Raw genomic sequence first — 21,158 nt, 5'->3', positions numbered from 1 at the left:
TGTCGTGAAATTACATCAAATTTGCATGACATAGCCCTTTAAATAAACGGCCGAACTTCCACGAGTCTCCGTTACACAGCACAGTGGTAGACTGGCATCCGAACTAGTAATCGGAAGATCGTAGGTTCGACTCCTGAAAGAAGAACACGGATATTTTCCGAGTATCGCCGAGTCAATATCGAAAAAAGACATTCACCAACGCCTTTATTAACAAGTCAGTGTTTCGATGGCCAATCAATTCGCTATCGCTATGGGGACATGTCTTTATATGTGTATTCAAAATTCCAAAGCAAAAGATGCAGAGTTTTGTCCGTTTTGAACTTTTATTAGGTTTGCCTCGTTTATTTAAAGATAGTCCCGCTTACATCGATTATTTGCAACTACGTTCTATGGAATTCCCCTCTGTTTTTTGCTTCATCTGTGTCGGAGAGTTGGTCACTATGGAATGAAATATTGACGAAAAAAGTTAGTATTATATCAAATTTCTTTTAATGCTTTCTTTCAAATTTCTTTCAATTTCGAATGTGTTTGTCTATTAGTCGACTGACGAAACTTTCAACCTTCCTTATGGGCAGAAGATTGTTTAGTTTGTTTTGAGTCAAAAGCTCTTTCATTTAACGTTTTGTCTCTTTAGAGAGCTGGGACGAGGAAAAGTGACGTCACAGACTCAATCTTTTAAGACACCTTGTGAGTACAATGTGATGAGACGGCCATGTTAGTGCACAAAACAATAGCGTATTATGACTCATGTTTTGCATAATAATAGATTCAAATTCCCAGAAGACTTTTTCTCTATTGTTCTGTGCACCAACATGGCTGCTGTGACGTCAAGTGAAAGTCTATACGAATGGTGTAAGGGAATCTTGCTGACGTCATTTTTTAACACTTTGTGTCAGTAACATACGAGTTTGCTCACAGAGGGCATCATGCTAGTTACAAATTGACTTAAAAAAATTGAGCGGTTTTCAATCGAGTGTCGAAAGTAATTAGCGAATTGCTTTGGTTTGCATTACCTCGGAAACAAATTCCTGATTGAGATAAGTTGATTACTAAAATTGTCTCTTTAAGTGCTCATCCTCTACGGGTTTGTTATGAGTTTACAAAGGTAGCCCGTTTTTCGAAAGGAAAGTGATTTTTCATTTAATCATAACCATTACAATTTTCTCAGATTTGATTGGTGCATTAACTGCTTTATTTTTCACCAATTATTGTGTAGGGTTATAGTCGGACAGTGAAATCGGGCAGTTGGCTGTAATCGGACAGTTACATCACCCAACCATATTAAGTGCACTCAGCTTAATCCATCAATCACAGAGCTTATCACAATAACCATAGCACACAACCACTTACCCTACCAAACTGGGGATTTTCCAAAATGGACAAGTTTGTAACAGACGGTGAAAAAGGAATGCATTTGTTTTCTCGGAAATTGTAATGGTTATGATTATTTGGTAACAGCTTCGTGTCGTCCAATTCGGTCTGAAATCATATTCGTGATTAAACAAATCGGACTCCCGCTACTCGGTGGTCCGATTTTGTTAACCACTCGTATGATTACAGACCGAATCGCACTCCACTCAGTCCTATTACCATTAAAAATTTCTTCGGTAGAGATAAAACTAGCTTTTTTACCAGGTTATTGGTTCTTAGCTTCAACTGTCTTTTGTATCAGCATTCGACCATCATGCAGGTCACGCTTCTTTTCGGCAAGTTTCACCAAGGTTTTTTTTTTCTTATCCGACTGGCCTGTTGATTAAAGTAAAAAAAGATTCTCAACGTGTGAGTAAGCTCCCCCGTCTAAGTTGATTCTGTGGTGTCTTATGTTAGACAAAAGAGATGCTGAAAGGAGGAATATAAAAGGGGGGATTTCTGTATCGAAAAGCGTGTCATAGTTAACCTGCGATCAGGCGTACTTTTCTTTAAACTTCGTCCCTGTCTAAAGAAAAGTACGCCTGATTGCAGGTTTGTCCATAGTGTGCGCGAAAGACAACATTTTTGCTGTCTGTGCAATTGCTTTTTCAATTTTGTCGTTTTTTTTTTCTTCATGATGAATGGATTATAACTGTTCAACTCAATGATTTGTTTCTGCGTGGCTACATGCTGCAAAACTATCGCTGCCATCGTGCAAAGAGAGAAAGCTGCCACTTCCTTGCATCTTCTTAGTCATACAAACTTGTGAGCTCATCAGTTGAACGTGTTTCCCCCCTCCCCTCCCCTCCACGTCCCATCTCCTCTCGCTTTCAAAATCAATGGACCTCAATGAGTGAGAAACGTATTAATAAGGATAGAAGTTAAATTTATTCGTTTCCTCGGCCTTTGTAAGAACCTTTGCCATCTAAGCCGGAAGTGACAGATAAAGTCAGCAAAAATTCTCTGTTTATTTTGACAACGTGAATGCCATGTAGCGGAAGAATGGCGCTTTTTAGTCGTGGAACTACTCAGCTCGTTTAGTTTATAACTATTCTGAGTGGTTTTTGCCCGATCAAATTAATTTACTCCGTTGTATAAAACGTTTTCTAATCTGGCAAATAAATGGATGGTTGTTGTTGTTGTTGGATACGCGAAGCGTATAAACGACTATCGTCAGGGTGAGAATATGCAAATTTGCCACTCACTCAGATGTAAACTTATCGATAAGACAACGACCCATATCGATTTTTTCAAGATATGCCAATTTGTCACTCATTCCGTTAAATTTAAATCGACATGGCAACGATCATTATCGATTTTCTTACGTTTCACTTTCCGAAGTAATGCCGCAATGTAATACGTTGAAATATTCTTCGACTTTTCTTCGTACCGACGGGATTGATACTCGTTACAAGCTTGTGTTACCGAGATAAGTGTCACTGTGCTATGTGTGTTGAAAATGAATGCGAAGAGACGTTTGCTCGTCGATCTGCCAAGTTCACAGGTCCACTCGTATTAGCAAAGGAGCACGCTGTGAGATTGCCGTGGACAGTGACAACGAAAAAAAAAAAAAAAGTTATAATACTAATTCCTTCCGACGGAGGCGCTCTTGGAAAATGGTGTATATCTTGTATATACTGTCACAATCAATTCAAGTAACGGTTGTTGCTCGGATCACGAGCAATTTGTTGACACCCCCATTCCCCCCCCCCCCCCCCTCCTCAAGCTCTTGAGCCTTTTTGACCTCACTCCACTTACTTTTGTTTTCTTTCACTTTGCTTATTAAGAGAGTAGCCTTCTTCTTCAGCTCATCAAGCATCGTTGTCTTGATGATGTCTCGCTTTTGCCGACCAGCGCTCTTCGTACCAATGTCCACGTTCTTAATGGCTCTGTTGATGCGGGCTGTGAGGACATAGGAATATGGGTTATTGACCAAGCGTGAGGACAAGATGTCTGGATATCTGCCAAGTTCTTTTTTTGCGTGTTTATGGACCGAGACGAAGCTTAAAGGCTCACCTTCAACCGACAGGCATTTCGTGTCGCGGAACAATTTTCATATATGAAAATCCAGCCAAAGCTGAAATTCATCCAATCAGATCGCTACGATAAGCAATGCGAATTTCCATGACAAAAACAAACGGTCGAAAAAGCCTGCCGGTTGAAGGTGGGCCTTTAAAAGATGGCACGGGACTTGTTAACAGACTGGATTCATAAATGGGTCTAATCGGTTGTGTAAGACCTGTTGTAGTTGGAAAGCAAAGAAACAAACACGCTTTTTAAATTTGGTTCTCATGTGAGTCGTTACGTGAGTCGTTTAAGGTGACTCCCAAGAAATAGAACTTGTCATAGATTTCCGATGAAATTTCGCACAATGTTGTAACATTTCAAGGGAATGTAATTAAAAAGGGGAGTCACCGTGCTCGTTTCCATGGTACGACACTGACGAATACGATTATTCAAGCCACCTTGACAATTGCGGCGCACCCCCAATGTTGAACAAACTTAGCTCGATTTTATTAATGTAATCCACGATATAACGCAGAGCCTGGTGTCATTCTATGGTTAATTCACGTACCTACCTGAAAAATGTATTTGAATGCCTTTGTTAGTACTTTAACACTCCAAACAGATTTAAATTCGGTGTGGGCTGTTCGACTCGTAATGGCTCTTTCCGTTCAATTGAATAAAATTGCCAAAAAAGCTGGCTATAGATTTTTGCCGAATTTTTACTACTCCATGAAGACACTGTTCTCAGAGAATACAAAACAAAAAATGAGGGACACCTAACACGTGATGAAAGACTGGATGATTGCTGCCAATCATAACATCAATCTGACGCCGCCTTGACACGTTCTCGAATGGTACATGATGTACATGGGGCCACCTGTCCTTCAGTTCTGACCAGGGGATGGTTGGAGTGTTCAAAGGACTCGAGAACATACTATTTACATTGGTCACCGTTAGCTCCACCCTGCGGAAACGAGTTTTAACTGCAGTTCCTCCAGTTCCTGCAATAGTTAGGATCAGCGCCTGTCCATACAATTCAAGCTCTTGGGCTGCGTTTTCTGAAATGTAGGAACTCGTCGAACATGGGTCCAGCATAATGTTTACCCTCAGACTTTTGTTTCCGTTGCTGATCAGGGCGGCAAGAATCATCAGTGAAACTTGTTCGGATAAACTAGTTTTATGTGTCTGCTCTCGAGGATGAAGGTTAACATTGCTTGCTCCCGTAGCATGCAAGGCCGATGGATCTACATTTTTCTGGGGCACTTGTCGGAAAGGCGGGGATTCTGCTCATAACTGGGTTTGTGGCCTGTCTGCTGTAGAACGGGGGGTGCTTTCGTCGAGATAGCTGCTGTGGTTGTTGCTTAAGCATCCGTCAACACCGCATTGTTTAGCATCGAGACAGTCCTTGCTGTGATGACCTGCAGCCAGGCAACGATAACAACGACCGGTCTCTCTGATCAGCTCCTTTGTCTTTGGGACAGTTAGCGCCTTGAAGGCTTTGCAAACGCAGCATGGGTGGTTTTGTTTACAAGCGTCAACAGTGCAGGTCTGGTACCGAAACTTCTACCACAGACTCGGTCGTTTCTATCTCTACCTCTTCGTCCCTCTAGCATGCCCGATTTTCTCTTGTCAAACCCAGTTATCTCTTCCCTAGCTTTTTCCATTATCTGTACTAGGAGTTCTGCCCACTCGATAAGTAACTCAAAGCTATCCCTCAAAGGAGTGGTCTACTAGCCAATACTTGCATGCTTGCACATCTTCCTCGGAGAGTTTCTGACCTTTGCATGCAGTTAGGTTTAAGTTCTGGCCTTGAAGCTCTTGGCCTGGTCCACAGTCTTTCAGGGCTATTAAAACTCTTTCAAGCATGGCTTGAAACTCCTCCACGTCCTGCAGATTTTGGGCTCGCACTTTCCTCCATCCACGCAAAGCAGTTAGTTGTTTGATCTGCAAACGTCTCTCTCCCCCACACTTCCTCTCAAGCTTCTCCTTTGCTCATTCGAAAGCGTCAAATGAGAATCCAAGGTCTTTCACTAAAGTCCGGGCTTTTCCAGACAAACTGCTTTGAAGTCGCAGCATCTTCTTGCCGACTGAAATGTCCATTCTAACGACAATGGACATGAATGCTGCTTCCAGGGCTAATAGTGAGCCTTGTCTTTTCCTGACAACTTAGGCAGACCCACACCTTTCAACTTGATTGACAAGGTCCTTTGCACGAGTCTTCCATTCTATCCCTCTGGCACGTTTCCATTTTTCCCACATTGTAAATCGGGGGACTGGGATATGCCAAGTGATGTCTGAATTTTTGTACCTATGGTGCTGCCGCCTTTAAGTTGTCATTCCCGTCTTGCTTGTCCTTCTGGTCCCCATGCCCAATGATATCCACCTCTAACGTTGGCAATTTGTCCTTTTCTAAGGTTGATAAATGCACGTTTTGCTCTTTGCTAGTCAATTCGTGTTCTTGTGTTGGAACATTCTCCGTGGCCGCCATTTTGTCAGTCAACAACAATGAGTCTCCTTTGCATTCACTACCGGTTCGATATACGGTTTTCAGTCGATGAAATCCGGCTCGAAGGACCAAACTTTGTTCCCAAACGGTAGAACAGTCGATTTATACCAGATTTTACATGCAAAAACCGTAACAAGGCTTCGTCCATTTATTTCTCACAACGTCACGTAGTCAAACAAGCCACAGGTCTCTAGAACGTGAGCCTGCGATACGCTGAAGTGGTACTCTCGCTAATTTATGAAACAAATGACTTGTAAAAAGCGGCTTTCACATCAAATTAGTGATTTCTTAACATGTTTAACAGCTGTCATCACAGATTTTCACCAGACGGATTTTTCATAATTCGCTGTTAGACATTTTTTAGTTTTCCCTAACTTTTGTCTGTTAAATTTCTGATTTTTTTTTCTATAGACGACTCATGTGGAGTCGCAACTATGTTAATTCCAAATTTCTGCACAATTTAATGACGGGTTTGTGAGAAATTTGGTAAAATAGCCAATAGCTGTCGGTCACAAATGTTTGAGCGAATGCCCATGTGCAACCCTTTGGTGTGTTCCTCAATCTCGTCCCCAGAGCTCATCTCTTCTGCGCATGACTGAGGAGAGAAGAGCTCTGGGGAACCCTGAAACAAAGTGTCTTCTTATTGGTTTTCGTGAAGAACAATGAAAAGCGGTCTCTGATTGGTGTCTCTGAGTACTGGTATTTGTATAATAGTTCATATACCATGATGGCTAAGCCAATAAAAACACTAGAAATGCATTATCCATGATTGTAAATTTTTCCCCAATTTAGCCTTAGAGATTCAATTGAAACTCTCTTATACTACAACTTCGGTCATAAATAGTTGTAAAACTTCGCTAGAACAGCACGTATATCACATCCATGCAAGAGAATATTAGGCAAGAGAGCGAATCCATGTGCCCCGTTGTAACTATTTGAAATCTATTTTTAGATGGCGCCCGTGCTGCGAAGTTTATTTTTATCTGTTGTTACCATGACTGCGCGGTCCACTTTCACAGCAACCGACCAATAGGGTATCGTCTATGAGATAACCATACAGTAGGACACGGAAGTAAAGATCTATTTCAAATAATTTTCATCGGAATAGGGCCAAATATGGGGGATTTGCTCACTTTCCTCGTAATCTCTTGATCCAAGCCATTAGTAAGGCACCCTTAATTACCCCTCCCCTGCCTCAATCTTGCGTTTTGCACGCGAACCCATGAACATCAACATTGAAGGGGGAGAGGGGGCAAAAATTGGTGATCAAGACTGTAGCTTCCGTCTCGCATTTTCATACTAGCTCGATAACAGGGGCCAACAAGCAAGCGAAATCTCCAGGAGATCAAAAGGAGTTCAAGTTTGGGCGAACAGTTTATTTCACTCCAGAGTTTGCCGTTTTTAGTCCGGAAAAGCGGAGCTTGGTCTCTCGATTTATGCTAACTGAGCTCTTTCGCTGCTTAAAAACGATAAAATGATGAACCGTTGTACATTAGCAAAACAACACTAATCCTTTTCCGCCTTTGTTGATATTGTATATACACAAGCAGGATACGGGACTATATTTAGTTTAGTTACTCATGGCTTTCACACCGAAGCGATAATCAGACTAAAAGCTAAATACTAATGTTCTGCTCTACTTAATGGTACTACTGCGGAGGCTCCTGCTCTAGTTGACTGCGTAGAATTTGTTTTCATGCCTACATTTGGTAACTAATTCAGAACGTTTATTCAACAATCCCGGGTCTTTTGAAGTAACCAAATGCAGGCACCAAAACAAATTCTACGCAGCCAACAAGAGCAAGAGCCTCCGCGGTAGTACCATTAAGTAGAGTAGAACATTAGTATTTAGCTTTTAGTCTGATGATCGCTTCGGCGTGAAACCCATGAGTAACTAAACTAAATATAGTCCCGTATCCTGCTTGTGTATTTAGCTCTACCTTACGGCATTGAGCACTCACGGCAAACGGGACGCATGATTTTGGTTGGATATTATATATATGTATGTAATAGAACTCCACCCTCTGTCGCCATTCACTTCAGCGACAACTACTTTATGAGATGATCTGGTTGTTTTTTTCTTGCTGTACTTACCGCTGTAAACAGGAAAGAACAGTAAACGGAATCCTGTTTTTTGGACAACTACATCTGAATGAAAAGTTAGATTGGCATAGCGACCAGTCACAATGATACTGTGTCCAGTAAGACTGCCGCAATATTTGTGATAGAAGCCACCATTGTCGTTCGCAATCTCCAGATAATCAAAACTGAAACAAGAAACTTTTTATTTTCAGTTTTGTGGCTTTAATAGGTTCGACTGACGAGATTAGATGAGAGAAGATGGAAAATGACCTGAGAAATATACATAACTTCAGGTGAGTTTCACACTGATAAATCCAGAATAGTTCTCAACATTAATGGCGTGGTAATGAGATGGTTTTCCTAATCAATATCGTTTTGTTGACCAACAAAGCGTCGATCCACTCACTCATCAGTTAAATTGCAGAAAGTTCACTGAGAGACATCCGTCGGCCTTACCGCCACAGAATATAAGACAAGATGGCGAAATCACCAAATGTCCATCAAACATGAGAGCAAAAGAAATGACACTGAACTAACACCTTTTGCAACTAAAAGACCAAAAGCTCCTGGATAATTCTAACCAAGGCTAAATCCTCTAACAACCTAACAAAACGATGTTGCTTGTGCAATACTGAAAAATTCTTTATTTTATGTAAACCGTACGTGGCGACACTAAACAAACGAAATGAGCTTGTATCAAATTGCAGACAAGCGTTAATTCCTCCTTAGGTTCAATGCATCCCTAAGAACCAATAACATGTTTACTAATGCAAGTTCTTATTAATATTGTTTTATAATTCAATTTTTGTAACGGTTTTCGTAAATATGTTGCTCATGTATACAAACTCTAGCGATGCTTCAGTGTGTATGGAATTCAACTGATGACTGGATCAACGGTTTGTTGGTCTACGAAACAGTACTGTATTAAAATCCACAGAAAACTGTATTGATTAGGAAAACCTTGTTATATATATAATCGCATGGGTCCTTTTGCACAAAGGATTAATTGCGTTCGTAAATTACGAGAGAAGGAACGAGGACGATTTCGGAAAAAAAAATAAAAGGAAAATGAATTCTTTCTTGTTTTCCAGGAAACATGCAATTACTTCTTTATCACATTCATAAAATCGTTGCTAAGCAACTTTCAACCAATCAGCATCAAGTAGCCACGCGAGCAAATATAATCTGCTATGGCTGTGCGAGTGGATATTCCAAGTCAATGTCCCCGTCTATGCAACTTAAGGACGGTGCCTACTAATTAACGATATTTTTGCCCCGGTGTGTGACTATGCAAGAAACGTAGATCTTAACAAGTGTTATTGAAATCCAAAAAGAAAATTGGGGGTAACCACGCATTTTTCAAAGATAATTCATGAATAATATTTGTAAAAAGCTTTAAAATGCAAAGCAATGTATGGCATTCTTTCGCAAATTGAAGCTTTATTATCTCTGAAAAATGCATGGTTACCCCCAATTTTCTTTTTGGATACCAAGAGTACTTACCAGGATCTACTTTCTCCGGGTAGTTTCAAACTGCGCAAAAATATCCCTGTATTAGTAAGCATCACCGACAGGAAATCCGAGTATCTGGAGATGCGCAGAACGTATGCGCAATAACAATAGTAGGCACCGTCCTTAAAGAAACGTTTTTCAGCTACAATTAGTGCTGCTTTGATCTCTCTTGAATACTCGTATTCTGTCCAGGAAAGGGCGGGAAATTACCTTGTTCTTCTTTGATAGGATAGATCTCTTGAACCCCTTAGAGGTTATCATTTAAATTCGTACAAACCTCAACTAGGAATCAACAATATTTCGTCTGCAGTTTTTTCTTTATTTTCTTTTAGCATCTGACCGATTGGTTGAGAAAATAAGCGGACGTTGTGCGAGATCTTTTATTTGTGATGCAAAGCAGCGAAATTGCTTTTGACGTAATGGGAAACCTAAGCAATTACCTGCATGAGTAATGATACTCCAGGTCGAAGTGCTCAAATGTAATGTTCAAAGTCCCACCAGCAGGAATGGAAATATAAGCCACACAGTCCTTGTTTCTTGGGTACATGTTGGGATATCCAGGACTTTCCAGGACATTGTTGACAACTTTTCTACATGCTTGATCGAAAAAGGAAATCAAAGACGGAAGTCGTGGAAATAGCTATGATTAAATTAAGTATGATAACATGTAAACTGCCATCGAAACTTTACCCCTGGGAGAGTTCGGCAATTTTTTTAGGCTAACGACCTTCATACTACCTACAGGTTTGGAGAAATCTCCATCGTTGACTTGTTCACTATGATAGCATACGCCATAGACTGAAGTTCAATGACACAAAACAAGTCTGGTGGCTCACATCCGATGTATGGGACAGACACAAAAGAAATAATATGAAACAAGCCAGGGAAAATATTTTGAAGTGCTAGAGTCTCTTAACTGATAGATGACGAGTCGTGGCGGCACTGGAGGGGTATGTAGGTCAGTTTGTGCAGGGCGTCATTGTTAAGTCTGCTGTTAAAGGCCCAACTTCAACCAACATAAAGCACGCGGGATCATAATTCAAGCTGTACATTTTCTTTTCTGTAGGGGTCCAGAAAATAAGACCAATTTCCAATGTTTGCGATTGGACTGGAGCGAGCCTTAATATGAGGTTGGTAGCGGCCTCCTATGAGCCTTTGTTAAGTGCTAGTTCTAGATCAACTGTGAGAATCTAACAGAATGGATTCACGAATGGATGGAATCGATAGACCAAATCAGCTGACTTAATGTTGTACCCAATTAAATTCGTTATGTATTGCATTTGCATTATAATGTCACATTCACATTTAAATGATATGGAAATAACTGGAACAAACGTTTTATTCCCCAAGTGTTTTAAATTTGGCTACAATCTGGTCTATTAAATAAGACCCAGTGTTTGAAAATAAACAAACGAACCGTGACGTGCCACACTTTTCAAATTTGGCTTTCATTTGCGTCTTTTAAATTCTGTCAGCAGTACATTAAAATTTATTGATTGATATTACCAAAGTGAAGGTTCCAATGGAAAAAAAAATTACCTGATGCACTCTGAGTGGTGGGCGTTGGCCGATGTGTTGTCCAGACTGTTTTGAAAAGAAAGACATTCAAATCACTAAATGATAACTGGACCCTAAAGCCCTGTGTAAACGAACGCAGCAACTCCAGCATTGTTGAGAGTTGTTGGTTCTGCAGATGTTGGATGATGTTAGCAGTTGTGTGCAAACGGACGCTACAACTGCTAACAATGTAAGGACGTGCTGTGTATTATGGGAAGGATACGACTCATAAGGCTGTAAACTTACAAAATTTGTTTTTAACATGTAAATGTGTTGCTATCTCCATGGAAACCACGTGTAGTGCGCGTGCGTGGCCCCAACAATGTTGGAAGAGCTGTGCAAACGGATCCAACATTGGTTGCGGTTGCATAGACCTAATCGGCTAACTCAATGTTGTACCCAATTCAAACCCTTTGGGAATAAAACGTTTTGTTTCAGGTATTTCCATATCATTTAAATATGAATGGTACATTATAATGCAAATACAATACACAAAGAATCTTAATCTCGGGAGATTTGAATTGGGTACAACATTGAGTTAGCCGATTAGGTCTATTAGGGAGTTAACACTACTAGTGTTTAATCAAGTTCTATTGTTCAGAGTTTCCCTAGGGATTCAAAACAGCAAGGAGATGACACTAGAGTGGTGTGAACACTAGTGTTAAACTCTGTTCCTCTCAAGTGTGACCGCAATCATTGTTGCGCTACGGTTTGGCGATCACGGAACAAAAGGAATTTTGAGAGTCGTTGGCTCAAAAGTTTGACCAGTTTAAAGCTTTGTGCAACAACTCCTAGCCACACGCAACAACATGCAACAGGGTATGCAAATGGACACAAGATGTAACACCCAACAATGTTGCGTCCATTTGAACGGGGCTTAAAATGCGCCATTTCTAAATAGAGAATTTGAAGATCGTGGGTTCAGGATTCGGCTACCTAAGCCAAAAACAGAAAACTAAACAATAGAAACAATGACTTAGACTTTAAAAACAATAGAGCATTTTCACATGACGTCACAGCGGCCATGTTGGTGTTCCAAAACAAAGGAGGGTCAAGACCTGTTTCCATATCTCAAAGTGCCCTTGGACGTGAGGTGCCTGGGAATGAAATTAAATCACTGGAATCGGTCAGTGTCGAAATTTCATTCCCAGCACCTCACGTCCTAGGGCACTTTGAGATATGGAAACAAGTCTTTACCACAAAGGAATGGCGGCCATTATGGTGTACCAAACTTGAATTGAACTCTCTTTTTTTTTAAATGCAAATTCTTTCTTTTGTTTCAGTAATCCAATATGGCTACTGGTCACGTGAGTAGAAACGCTCAAATGAGACTGCTTACAATACCAAACAATAGCAGATTACTAGAGCCTCTGCGCTACACTACTGTTTCTAAATAGTGATTTGGAAGATCGTGGGTTCGGGTTGCGGCTTCGAGGCGTTGTAACGTTATGAGACATTAAACAGCGTTATAGTTCAGGACCCGGTTGTTCGAAGGCCGATTAACTTAATCCATCTCATGAGGATTAGCGTAAACTTTTGTTTCAAGTTTTAACTTTTTGGTGAAAGTTTCTTTTGCTTATTGTTGTTTTTGAAGATTGACTTCTTCTAATGTAAAGTTTTGCCGAATATCAGCGTTGAACAGCACTTTGGAGTAGAGAAATAAACTCCTTGGTTAATGTTTAATCTGGGATTAGCGTTAATCGGCTTTTGAACAACCGGGCCCAGTACTGTGTATAGATATTGTTAATTTCAGTTTACAGTGTCCCCAATTAGCGCTCCAGCGCTAGAACGACTAGACACTTAAATAAAGTTCCTCTCCTTTCCTTTCCTTTTATGCATGTTATTTTGACATAAAATGATCCAACCCTTTGTATCTACTACATATTATTATACCATGATTGTAAATGTTTAGGCAATTTACTTTCAGTGGTGCAATTCTAGCTTTCGCCTCTCTTCTTAACACTTGCTGGATAGCAGAGTCCGACAAGCAAGTAAAAGCTGAGAGCAAAAGGATTTCAAGTTTGGGTAAACAGTTAATTTCACTCTTGAGTTTGCCAGTTCTCATCCGAAAGAGTGGTGCTTAATCTCTTGAATTTTGGCGGATATTTATTGCGACTTAGTCAACATTGTAGAACGAAAAATGATAATTCAACTTCATTCAACATGTGGCATCTCGGACAAAAATGGAAGATCAATTTAGCGTAGGCTTCTGCGACTCGTACTTCCGCAAAGTTTGAAGAGAAGCATTGGTTAAAATATGTTTTCAAACTACTTCTAATGATGGCAATCTGTTGCAATCTGCTTAAAAAGGGTAAAAAGATGATTTGTCGTAGATTACCAAAACAACACTATTCCTTTACGTCCTTAGTTGAGATAGTTCAAAGTATATGTCTCTATAATACTGACTCCACTATCTCTCGCCATTCGTTTCAGAAACAAATACTTCATGGAATAATCTGGTTCCCTTTAATCCTTGCTGTACTTACCGCCGTAAACAGGAAAAATTAGTAAGCGGAATCCTGTTTTTTCGACAGTAAAGTCTGAACGAAAAGTGAGATTGGCATATTGACCAGTGACAATGACACTTTGTCCCGTAAGATTGCCGCAATATCTGTGATAGAAGCCACCATTGTCGTTCGTAATCTTCAGGTAATCAAAACTGAAACAAGAAACGTTTTATTTTCAGTTTTGTGGCTTCAATAAGTCCAACACACAAGATTAGATGAGATAAGATGGAAAATGCCGTAAGAAATAAAAAAATATTCGCATGAACCCTTTTCCGTGCGTAAATTACTATTCACTACTGTCACAATCCCATAGTGCAGTCCGTTTTGGTTACTCTTGAGTCTGTATCATGCTTCAGTGAACAGGATATCCATTGTTTTTATGTAAAGAACCCCCCAAAACGGTTTGTAGAAAAAAAAGTAAAATGAGTTCTTTTAAGTTGCCCTCTAGGAAACATGCGATTACTTGTTTATCACATTCATGAAACTGCTGCTCAGCTACTTTTAACCAATCATGATCAAGGAGCCACGCGAAATGGATTACCAAGAGTTCGCTCATGATGAAAAAAATTGCGGTCTCTGTCTCAACCAATCAGTATGAGTACAAAGATGATATCTTCGACTTGAACTCCTCAAAGATTATTCCAAATTCACACAAATCTAACAATATTTCGTTTGCAGTTTTTTATTCATTTTTCTCAGCCTCTCACCGATTGCTTGAGAAAATAAGCTGACGTAGCGCGAGATCTATTATTCGCAATGCAAAACAGCGAAATTGCTTTTGAACCGTAATCGGTAAAAGGAAACCTTAGCGATCACCTGCAGGTGTAACTAAACTCCAGGTTGAAGTGCTCAAATGTAATGTTCAAAGCCGCACCAAAAGGGATGGCAACATTGGCCACACAGTTCTTGTTGCTTGGGTACTTGCTGGGATATCCAGGACTTTCCAGGACATTGTTGACAACTTGTGTACAAGCTTGATAGAAAGAGTCAATGAAAGACAGATTTCTTGGAAATAGCTGTGATTAAATTAAGCACGATAACGTAAACTGCCATCGAAACTTTACCCCTGGGAGAGAAGGGCATTTTTTGCGGCTAACGACCTTCCAATTAGAGGTTTGGAGAATCTCCATCATAGAGATATTCACTATGACAGCATGCGCGATAGGCTGGAGTTCAATACGAGCAAAACATTCAAGTCTGATGACTCACACCCGATGTAGAGGACAGACACAGAAGAAATAATCTGAAACAAGGGGTAAATATTTTGAATATCTAAAGTCTCTTACCTGATGGATGAGGAGTCGTGGGCATTGGAGGATATGCCGATGTGTTTGTCCATGGAGGCATTGTTGAGTTTCCTGTTAAGGAGAGTTCGAAATAATGACAATTAGTGACTAATGTACTGTCTTCATCGTCATCATCGTCGTCGTCATCGTCATCATCAACATCGTCATTCTGGTTTACTAGCTTAGAACAGAAACCAGTAAACCGATGTCCACAACTTCCCACACCCTACAAACATGTTATCGGAGACATTAACAACAGGCAAACAACACAAATAATGTTTATCTGTAACCCCTGTATATATAGAGGATATTACATGGCCACGCGGGGAAACCAATTTTATCTTCGAGAGCTGCAAGTATCTCTCACGAGTGAGAGATACTTTCAGCACGAGAAGATAAAATTCGTATCCCCAATTATCCCCAATTATTATATAGATATTGATTATTATATAGATATTGATGAAATTTCTAGATTTAAAACAACCTCTTTTATTCAGTTTCGAAATGATGAAAAAGTGGTCACCAACCGCTAAAACATGCATGTTGTGTAACATGAAACAAGATATGAAAGTTATGAAAAACAAATCATGATAATGTCAAATTTTGCAATAAAAATGTTAATGTAGTAGAGAAGAATTATAATGAAGCACAAAAGTATCTTACAATGAAGAGAAAGCTCGCGTTTTATTGGCTAATCGTGTTGGTTACCACGACAACGCCTATATCCTCACAAGTGAAAGATAAAAATGATATGTTCACTGCGCGCGGTGAAGATATGATTTTTTAGTAAAAGGAGAAATCCTGGTATTTCATCAATATCTATATAATAAATATCTATATTTAGTATTTGCCGCACAGGTGAACAGTGCTGTCCGCGCGCGCTGATTGGCTAACTCGGAGGTGATTATCCAAGTACTATTCACCTCCGAGTAGCCGGCGCGCTAGATTTGAAATTCTCCACTGTATTTTACAAAAATAAGTATTTTTTGGTTCGTTTTTTATTCAACCTGTGTGGTACATACTAAAACAGTTATTCACCTCAGTGTCGCTGAAAGTGGTGCGATATACCGCGATATAGCGCGCGATTTCGCAGGATAATAGTTAAATTTACATCTGTAATCTAATACCTTAGTTTTCTTATGGCTTATATTTGAATTTCAAAAAATTGTAACAGCAAATCCTTTAACTCCCTGCAGAAGCCAGGCCGTGCCTGACGAAATATTGGATAAACAAGAATATATCCTCACAGCCGTGCAACCAGTCTCCCATTATTATTTTGTTCTTAGTCTACTGGTCAGATCGATCTTCCAAGATCCGCACTTGTACTTTGTTCAGCTGGCCCTTGCCTAAAATATTGTCTGCATGACCTCTGAAAGCACATGAACATTTGCGCACAACAGGAGTCGCGCAGGCCCGTCGACATTTTTAACACTATAACACGAGAACAATGTTTGGAGTTCGAAGTCATGCTTATCTCAGATGACTCTTTTAAATCGTACGGATTTGGGGCCTTCATTCACGGTCAACGGTTAGAACAAAACGCAAAAATAGCCATAGCCCCTAGGGCCAACCCGATCTTTTGCATTTACATTTCGGTTTGTAAGCAAAACGTGATAATGTCCTTGCCACGTAGGTTTTCCCTACCTTCAACATAGGAAAACCGTAGCCCCTAGGGGCACCCTATCTCGCATAACGAACGGCATAATACAAAAGAGAACGAAGCTCTCACCTAGGGTAACCTGGGGGCACTCTCCCTGATGTAAAGAGCCCCTTATTCAGATTTGTCTACTCTCCTGCGAGTAAAACGACATTTAGAAAAATTTGCCGAAGGACAGAAGCCACTCAAATCGCTCTGATCTTGGTAGTTAATTTCACCATCATGCAATTTTCCTACTTAAAAGAGAAACGGCGGTGGACTTGGTAACGCGTTGCAATGGTGCATATTGTTTGCAAGTTGATGATACCCAAGGAAAAACTTAACGATTCAATGTCAACTGCTTACCTTGTCCATTACACAGATCACCATAGCAACAGTTTACTGAACATGCCAGTAAGGTGCCGTGAATATCCGAGGTAATGCTTTGGTTGACATAGTTGCAAATCGTGCCTGAGTTACACTCGAAAAGGGATATAGAGCAGTTTTTCATAGTTGTTGTGTGCTGCATTCCATACATTTCTGCAGTTGTGACGAAGGAACGACAAGAATCTTGCCCACTGTCACACTGCTGTATTGATGGGTTACTACATGGTTGGGTGGAGCCTAGATAATCGAAACAGGCATAACAACGCAGGCTGAAAGCTGTTGGAAGTTTCCCGCCAAAACAGCTTATCAAACATAATGCCTGCAACACAAGTAAAAAAAAGGATAAATAACTGAAAAAAACGCATGAAATGTGAGATCCCTTTTCCAAAACAACAACGACAACAACCTGCTGTTTGTTACGCAGTGTGTGAAGTTAGTACAACAAACAAAGAAAGGTGACACAAAAACCAACCCAATGTGGCCAACACATCACGCATGCGCACAACCATTCCACCCGGTCATTTAGCCACCATGGACAGCTGTTTCGGCCTTGCTGGGCCTAATCAGCATGGCGTAGCTAACATACCAGGCGATAGGCTTTCTTGCTAAAACTTGTCGCTATCATCTCGACAAGAGGTGAATAGGCCGGTTTCGTATTCTAGGTTGGATCGGGCATGAAATTGAAGCTAATGCGGGGGATTCTTTTCACATGCAAATTATTCCCCCGCATTAGCCTCCATTGCATGCTAGATCCAGTCTAACCGAGAGAACACGAAAGTGACCTATGTGGTGTCTTTATAGCATTCTATTATTTCATTTGACTAGTAAACTATCCATTGAAAGGAAAGAATTTAAAGGTACAATCAATAAGAAAAGAGAACTACCTAAGGACTAGCGGCTAGAATTCGACTAAGCTAAATCAATGCAATGTAAACGCCGATAGTTCAACACAGAAATAAAGGAATCAAGAGAGAAGAAACAAATGACTTGTTCATTTAACTCACGGTCCTGGCAACGGTCTATTGGGGAATCTCTCTATTGGGCTATCGTTTTCTAATCAGTCAGCCGATAATAAAGTATTGAATATTAAAAGGGCATTGCATAATGAGCTATCTCTGAACTGAAATCTGAACCCGATATATCAGATACTCCCTGAGCAATGATGCTTTGAAAATTCGAAATTTTACAACTCGGAATGTATGATATCCTTAGAGCTCTTGCTACCCTAGAATTTATCAGTTTTTTAAGGCTAATTACTGAGTCGTTATGAAAGCCGTACAGCGGGCAGTAGTGTAGAATATGGCCGGCTAAGTTTGCCAATCACAGCGCGCGGTCTTAGTAGATATAATAAGGCCCCTCAAAAAGACAGATAGCCAGCCAGCAGGTCGCTTCCTGCCATTTGAGGTTTTAAATGGTGCGGTCATGATCATATGATAAGTTTGAAAGTGGATTGTCCGTAAACTACTTTTATCAGTGGAACTCGCGTGAAAGAAGAGTATTTGCATCTTTTATCATACCAAGGAGAGCAAGGAGAAGGAAACGAAAGGCAGACCACACACATGGATTCTTTTGCAGTTTTGTAAGCTTCAATGGCTTGCAGCCCACCGGTTAGAAACCAAAGTTATATGGTGTTTCAAAAGAAAATGTTTTCTACAACTCCCACGGCGGAAAATTCAATTTTCATTTTTTCCGGTTTTCGACAGAAAACAACTTGAGTAAGATAGACAACAATTTAGGTTTCAGTTAACAGTAAAACGTTATCGCAATAAGAAAAGAGAGTGACAACCTATACTCACCAGGATAAGGTGCATCTTCTCTATTGCTTATTGAAAGAAGCTGTTTTGTTCGATCGGTCTGATGTGATTTGCCTGCAGCTAGTGTAAGCCCTTATGGGAATGGGCAATTTAATAATGAACAAAACAATTTATACTCCACTTGAAATGTCAAACGCAGCTGATTAACGTTGTGTGAACAAAGTATTCGATTCGAGACAAGTAGCTTTCGATCTTAAAAAATTGTTTTAAAGCCAAGTTTGTTCCTGACCAAGACATTGTTCGGAAGTCTCACTTAAAGGTAGATCGTAAGTCGTATCTAAAAATCTCTTTTTTCCTTAGAAAATGATTTAGATATCAACAGAAATGGAACCTCCGAAAGAGTCAACAAGGAGGGTAATTAATTTTTTTTTTCCTTTTCATAAGCTCATTTTATCCCAGGTGAACTAATTGTTGAACTAACCAAGCTTGATTGTTTTAACAAATCTATCTAGTTATCTACTTATTGGAAAAATCGCTTTTTGCTTATAACAATCCGCGGTATTAAAACTCTCTGTTTGGGTTAATCAATCAAGCTCTAGTAAAATTCTGAGCTTTGGGCGTTGTTTTCTAGGCGTCATGTTTAAGGTTATTGGAACAAATTTGTGCCATAACTCTTGTCAAAGATCATAAGCTTGCGAAAGGCTGGTGGCGTGGGAGTTGGGCCTGGGAGGGGACGCGTTTGAGCCCAAATATATACCCGGTATATATGTATTTAGCATGTACTTAAACAGTGCCGGATAGCGTTGAAGGGGCCGACGCTCTGGTTGGCTACCCAAACTACGAATATCCTTTGCTATTCACCCCAAAGCAACTTGCGCTGGAATTGCGTGCCAAAAAAATTGTAATAGTGGCAGGAATAAATGAGTAACAATCATTTTTTTGTGCTGTATTATCTCACTGTTTTAGCATATACTTTAGCTACTATTTACGTCAGTGTCTGTGGCTATAGTGGTGGATATTTTTGGTTCGGTAAATATCCACTTATAGCTTCCTCCACTTCGGTGAATAGTTGCTAAATATTTACTACAAATGGCCACATTTAATCAGTTGTGTTCATTGCCAACCACTTCAGTGTCCACGCAATCAACTAAAAAGAACTTTAATGTTTGCTATAGAGAACGTGAGTAAACAATGAATAGGGAAATAATAAATAAAACCTCAAATTAATTGAGGAGTTTAGTGCGTGGAGTTTTTTGAAGATGAGATCAGTTTTGTCAGCTGTCGATAGACCGACATTTGTCACTTAAAATGACGGTCAGTTGGGTTATTTTGGCTATTTTTATTTTTACTTGGGCTATTTTAGAAAACCATTTAAAATTGAAGTTATCCATTCGATGGTTACTCGGTTTCTGAGTCTGACATTTTATCCATGGACCACAATTAAACTACGGCGATTTATAATTATATTTCAACCAATTTTACTCCTTAAAATACTGCCAAACCTTAATTTTTTACTTTTAAAAGTAATAATAATAATAATAATAATAATAATAATAATAATAATAATATTTTTAACAATAATAATTTTTTTACAATAATAATTTTTATTCACATTAATGAATTTATCACTCAAAATTAAATTTACAAAGAAGTACTATTTACAGAAAATAGCTCGTTAAAAAAAATGTCAAAAATTTTAAAAGTAACTGTTCATATAATCGAACATCTTGTTTTCATGTTAAGTTTGTTTTAAAATTGTTCATGGTTCCTTAAACTAGCGGAAAACCGGAATAAAAGAATAAGAACAATAATAGTAATAATACTAAAGAACTAAAATCTCGCTAGTTCCTTATCGATTTCAAAGTCGTTATCTGTAATGTTCAGCGGAGCCCTTCCCGTCCCGCGAAGGCCTCACGAGGGCGAATGAGACTTTGACGCGTATGCATGACATCGTATTACTGTAATCCTCTTTCTTCTTGGTTGAAAAAAGTTCAGCCAGTCTACTGTGATACCTCTTGCATTTATCTGCCATTCCTCCGGTGGTAGTAAATACCACTGGAGTAAAGGAGCTTTGTTCGACTTCTAGAACCCTGCTGGCGTATATTCTCTTCTTCTCATTCTCATGCTGGTGATAGATTTAATTGTTTTGCGGTGAGGCCTTTATAACCCCCCTCCCTCCCCCCCCCTACTTTATAAGACTCTGCATTCGGGTTGTTAACACATCGCAAGCGGCTGCAAGGTGTGAGCACAAAATGATTATTTAGGGGCGTCACGGTAAAGTATGCTCTCATCTTCACTGGCGTCCCAGCAGGAAGTATGGGCTTGATGTAGATAGCAACTAGGTAGAGAACGAGGGGGCGAAAATGTTATGGGATTATAACATTCAAACTGACCGGATCATTGAACATCGCAGACCCGATATAACTGTTGTTGATGTGTAGCCATACCAGGAGACCAAAATAGCACAAAGAAAGAATTTGAGAAGATCAATATCCATTCCGAACTGAGAGTAGA

General features: G+C 39.8%; 1 protein-coding gene and 1 long non-coding RNA gene across 2 annotated transcripts; one reads left to right on the top strand and one right to left on the bottom strand.

Moving 5' to 3' along the window:
- Positions 1–304: 304 nt before the first annotated feature.
- LOC138025025 (tolloid-like protein 2) lies at positions 305–18,787 on the bottom strand. Its single transcript, XM_068872256.1, has 11 exons — positions 18,687–18,787; positions 16,870–17,209; positions 14,868–14,939; positions 14,398–14,554; positions 13,561–13,733; positions 11,057–11,101; positions 9,958–10,114; positions 8,018–8,190; positions 3,169–3,312; positions 1,633–1,746; positions 305–438 (listed from the first exon to the last, which is right to left on the bottom strand). The coding sequence occupies exons 1-10, from the start codon at positions 18,699–18,701 to the stop codon at positions 1,637–1,639; spliced, it is 1,386 nt and encodes a 461-aa protein (XP_068728357.1). The 5' UTR covers positions 18,702–18,787; the 3' UTR covers positions 305–438; positions 1,633–1,636.
- LOC138025026 (uncharacterized) lies at positions 8,165–12,469 on the top strand. Its single transcript, XR_011127125.1, has 3 exons — positions 8,165–8,298; positions 10,584–10,647; positions 12,358–12,469. It is a non-coding gene; the product is annotated as an uncharacterized lncRNA (long non-coding RNA).
- Positions 18,788–21,158: the final 2,371 nt, after the last annotated feature.

This window comes from Montipora capricornis, chromosome 11 (assembly GCF_036669925.1).
Source record: "Montipora capricornis isolate CH-2021 chromosome 11, ASM3666992v2, whole genome shotgun sequence".
NCBI lineage: Eukaryota > Metazoa > Cnidaria > Anthozoa > Scleractinia > Acroporidae > Montipora > Montipora capricornis.
Note: the sequence above shows the minus strand (reverse complement) of the source record. Positions and strands in the feature narration are given on the sequence as shown.

Excerpts from the sequence above, each read along its gene's own strand:
- LOC138025025 (XM_068872256.1), bottom strand. Across the intron at positions 11,102-13,560 it reads AATTTTTCCTGTTTACGGCG|TCTGGACAACACATCGGCCA; the intron begins GTAAGTACAGCA and ends TTTTCAAAACAG. Across the intron at positions 1,747-3,168 it reads CAAAGTGAAAGAAAACAAAA|GCCAGTCGGATAAGAAAAAA; the intron begins GTAAGTGGAGTG and ends TTTAATCAACAG.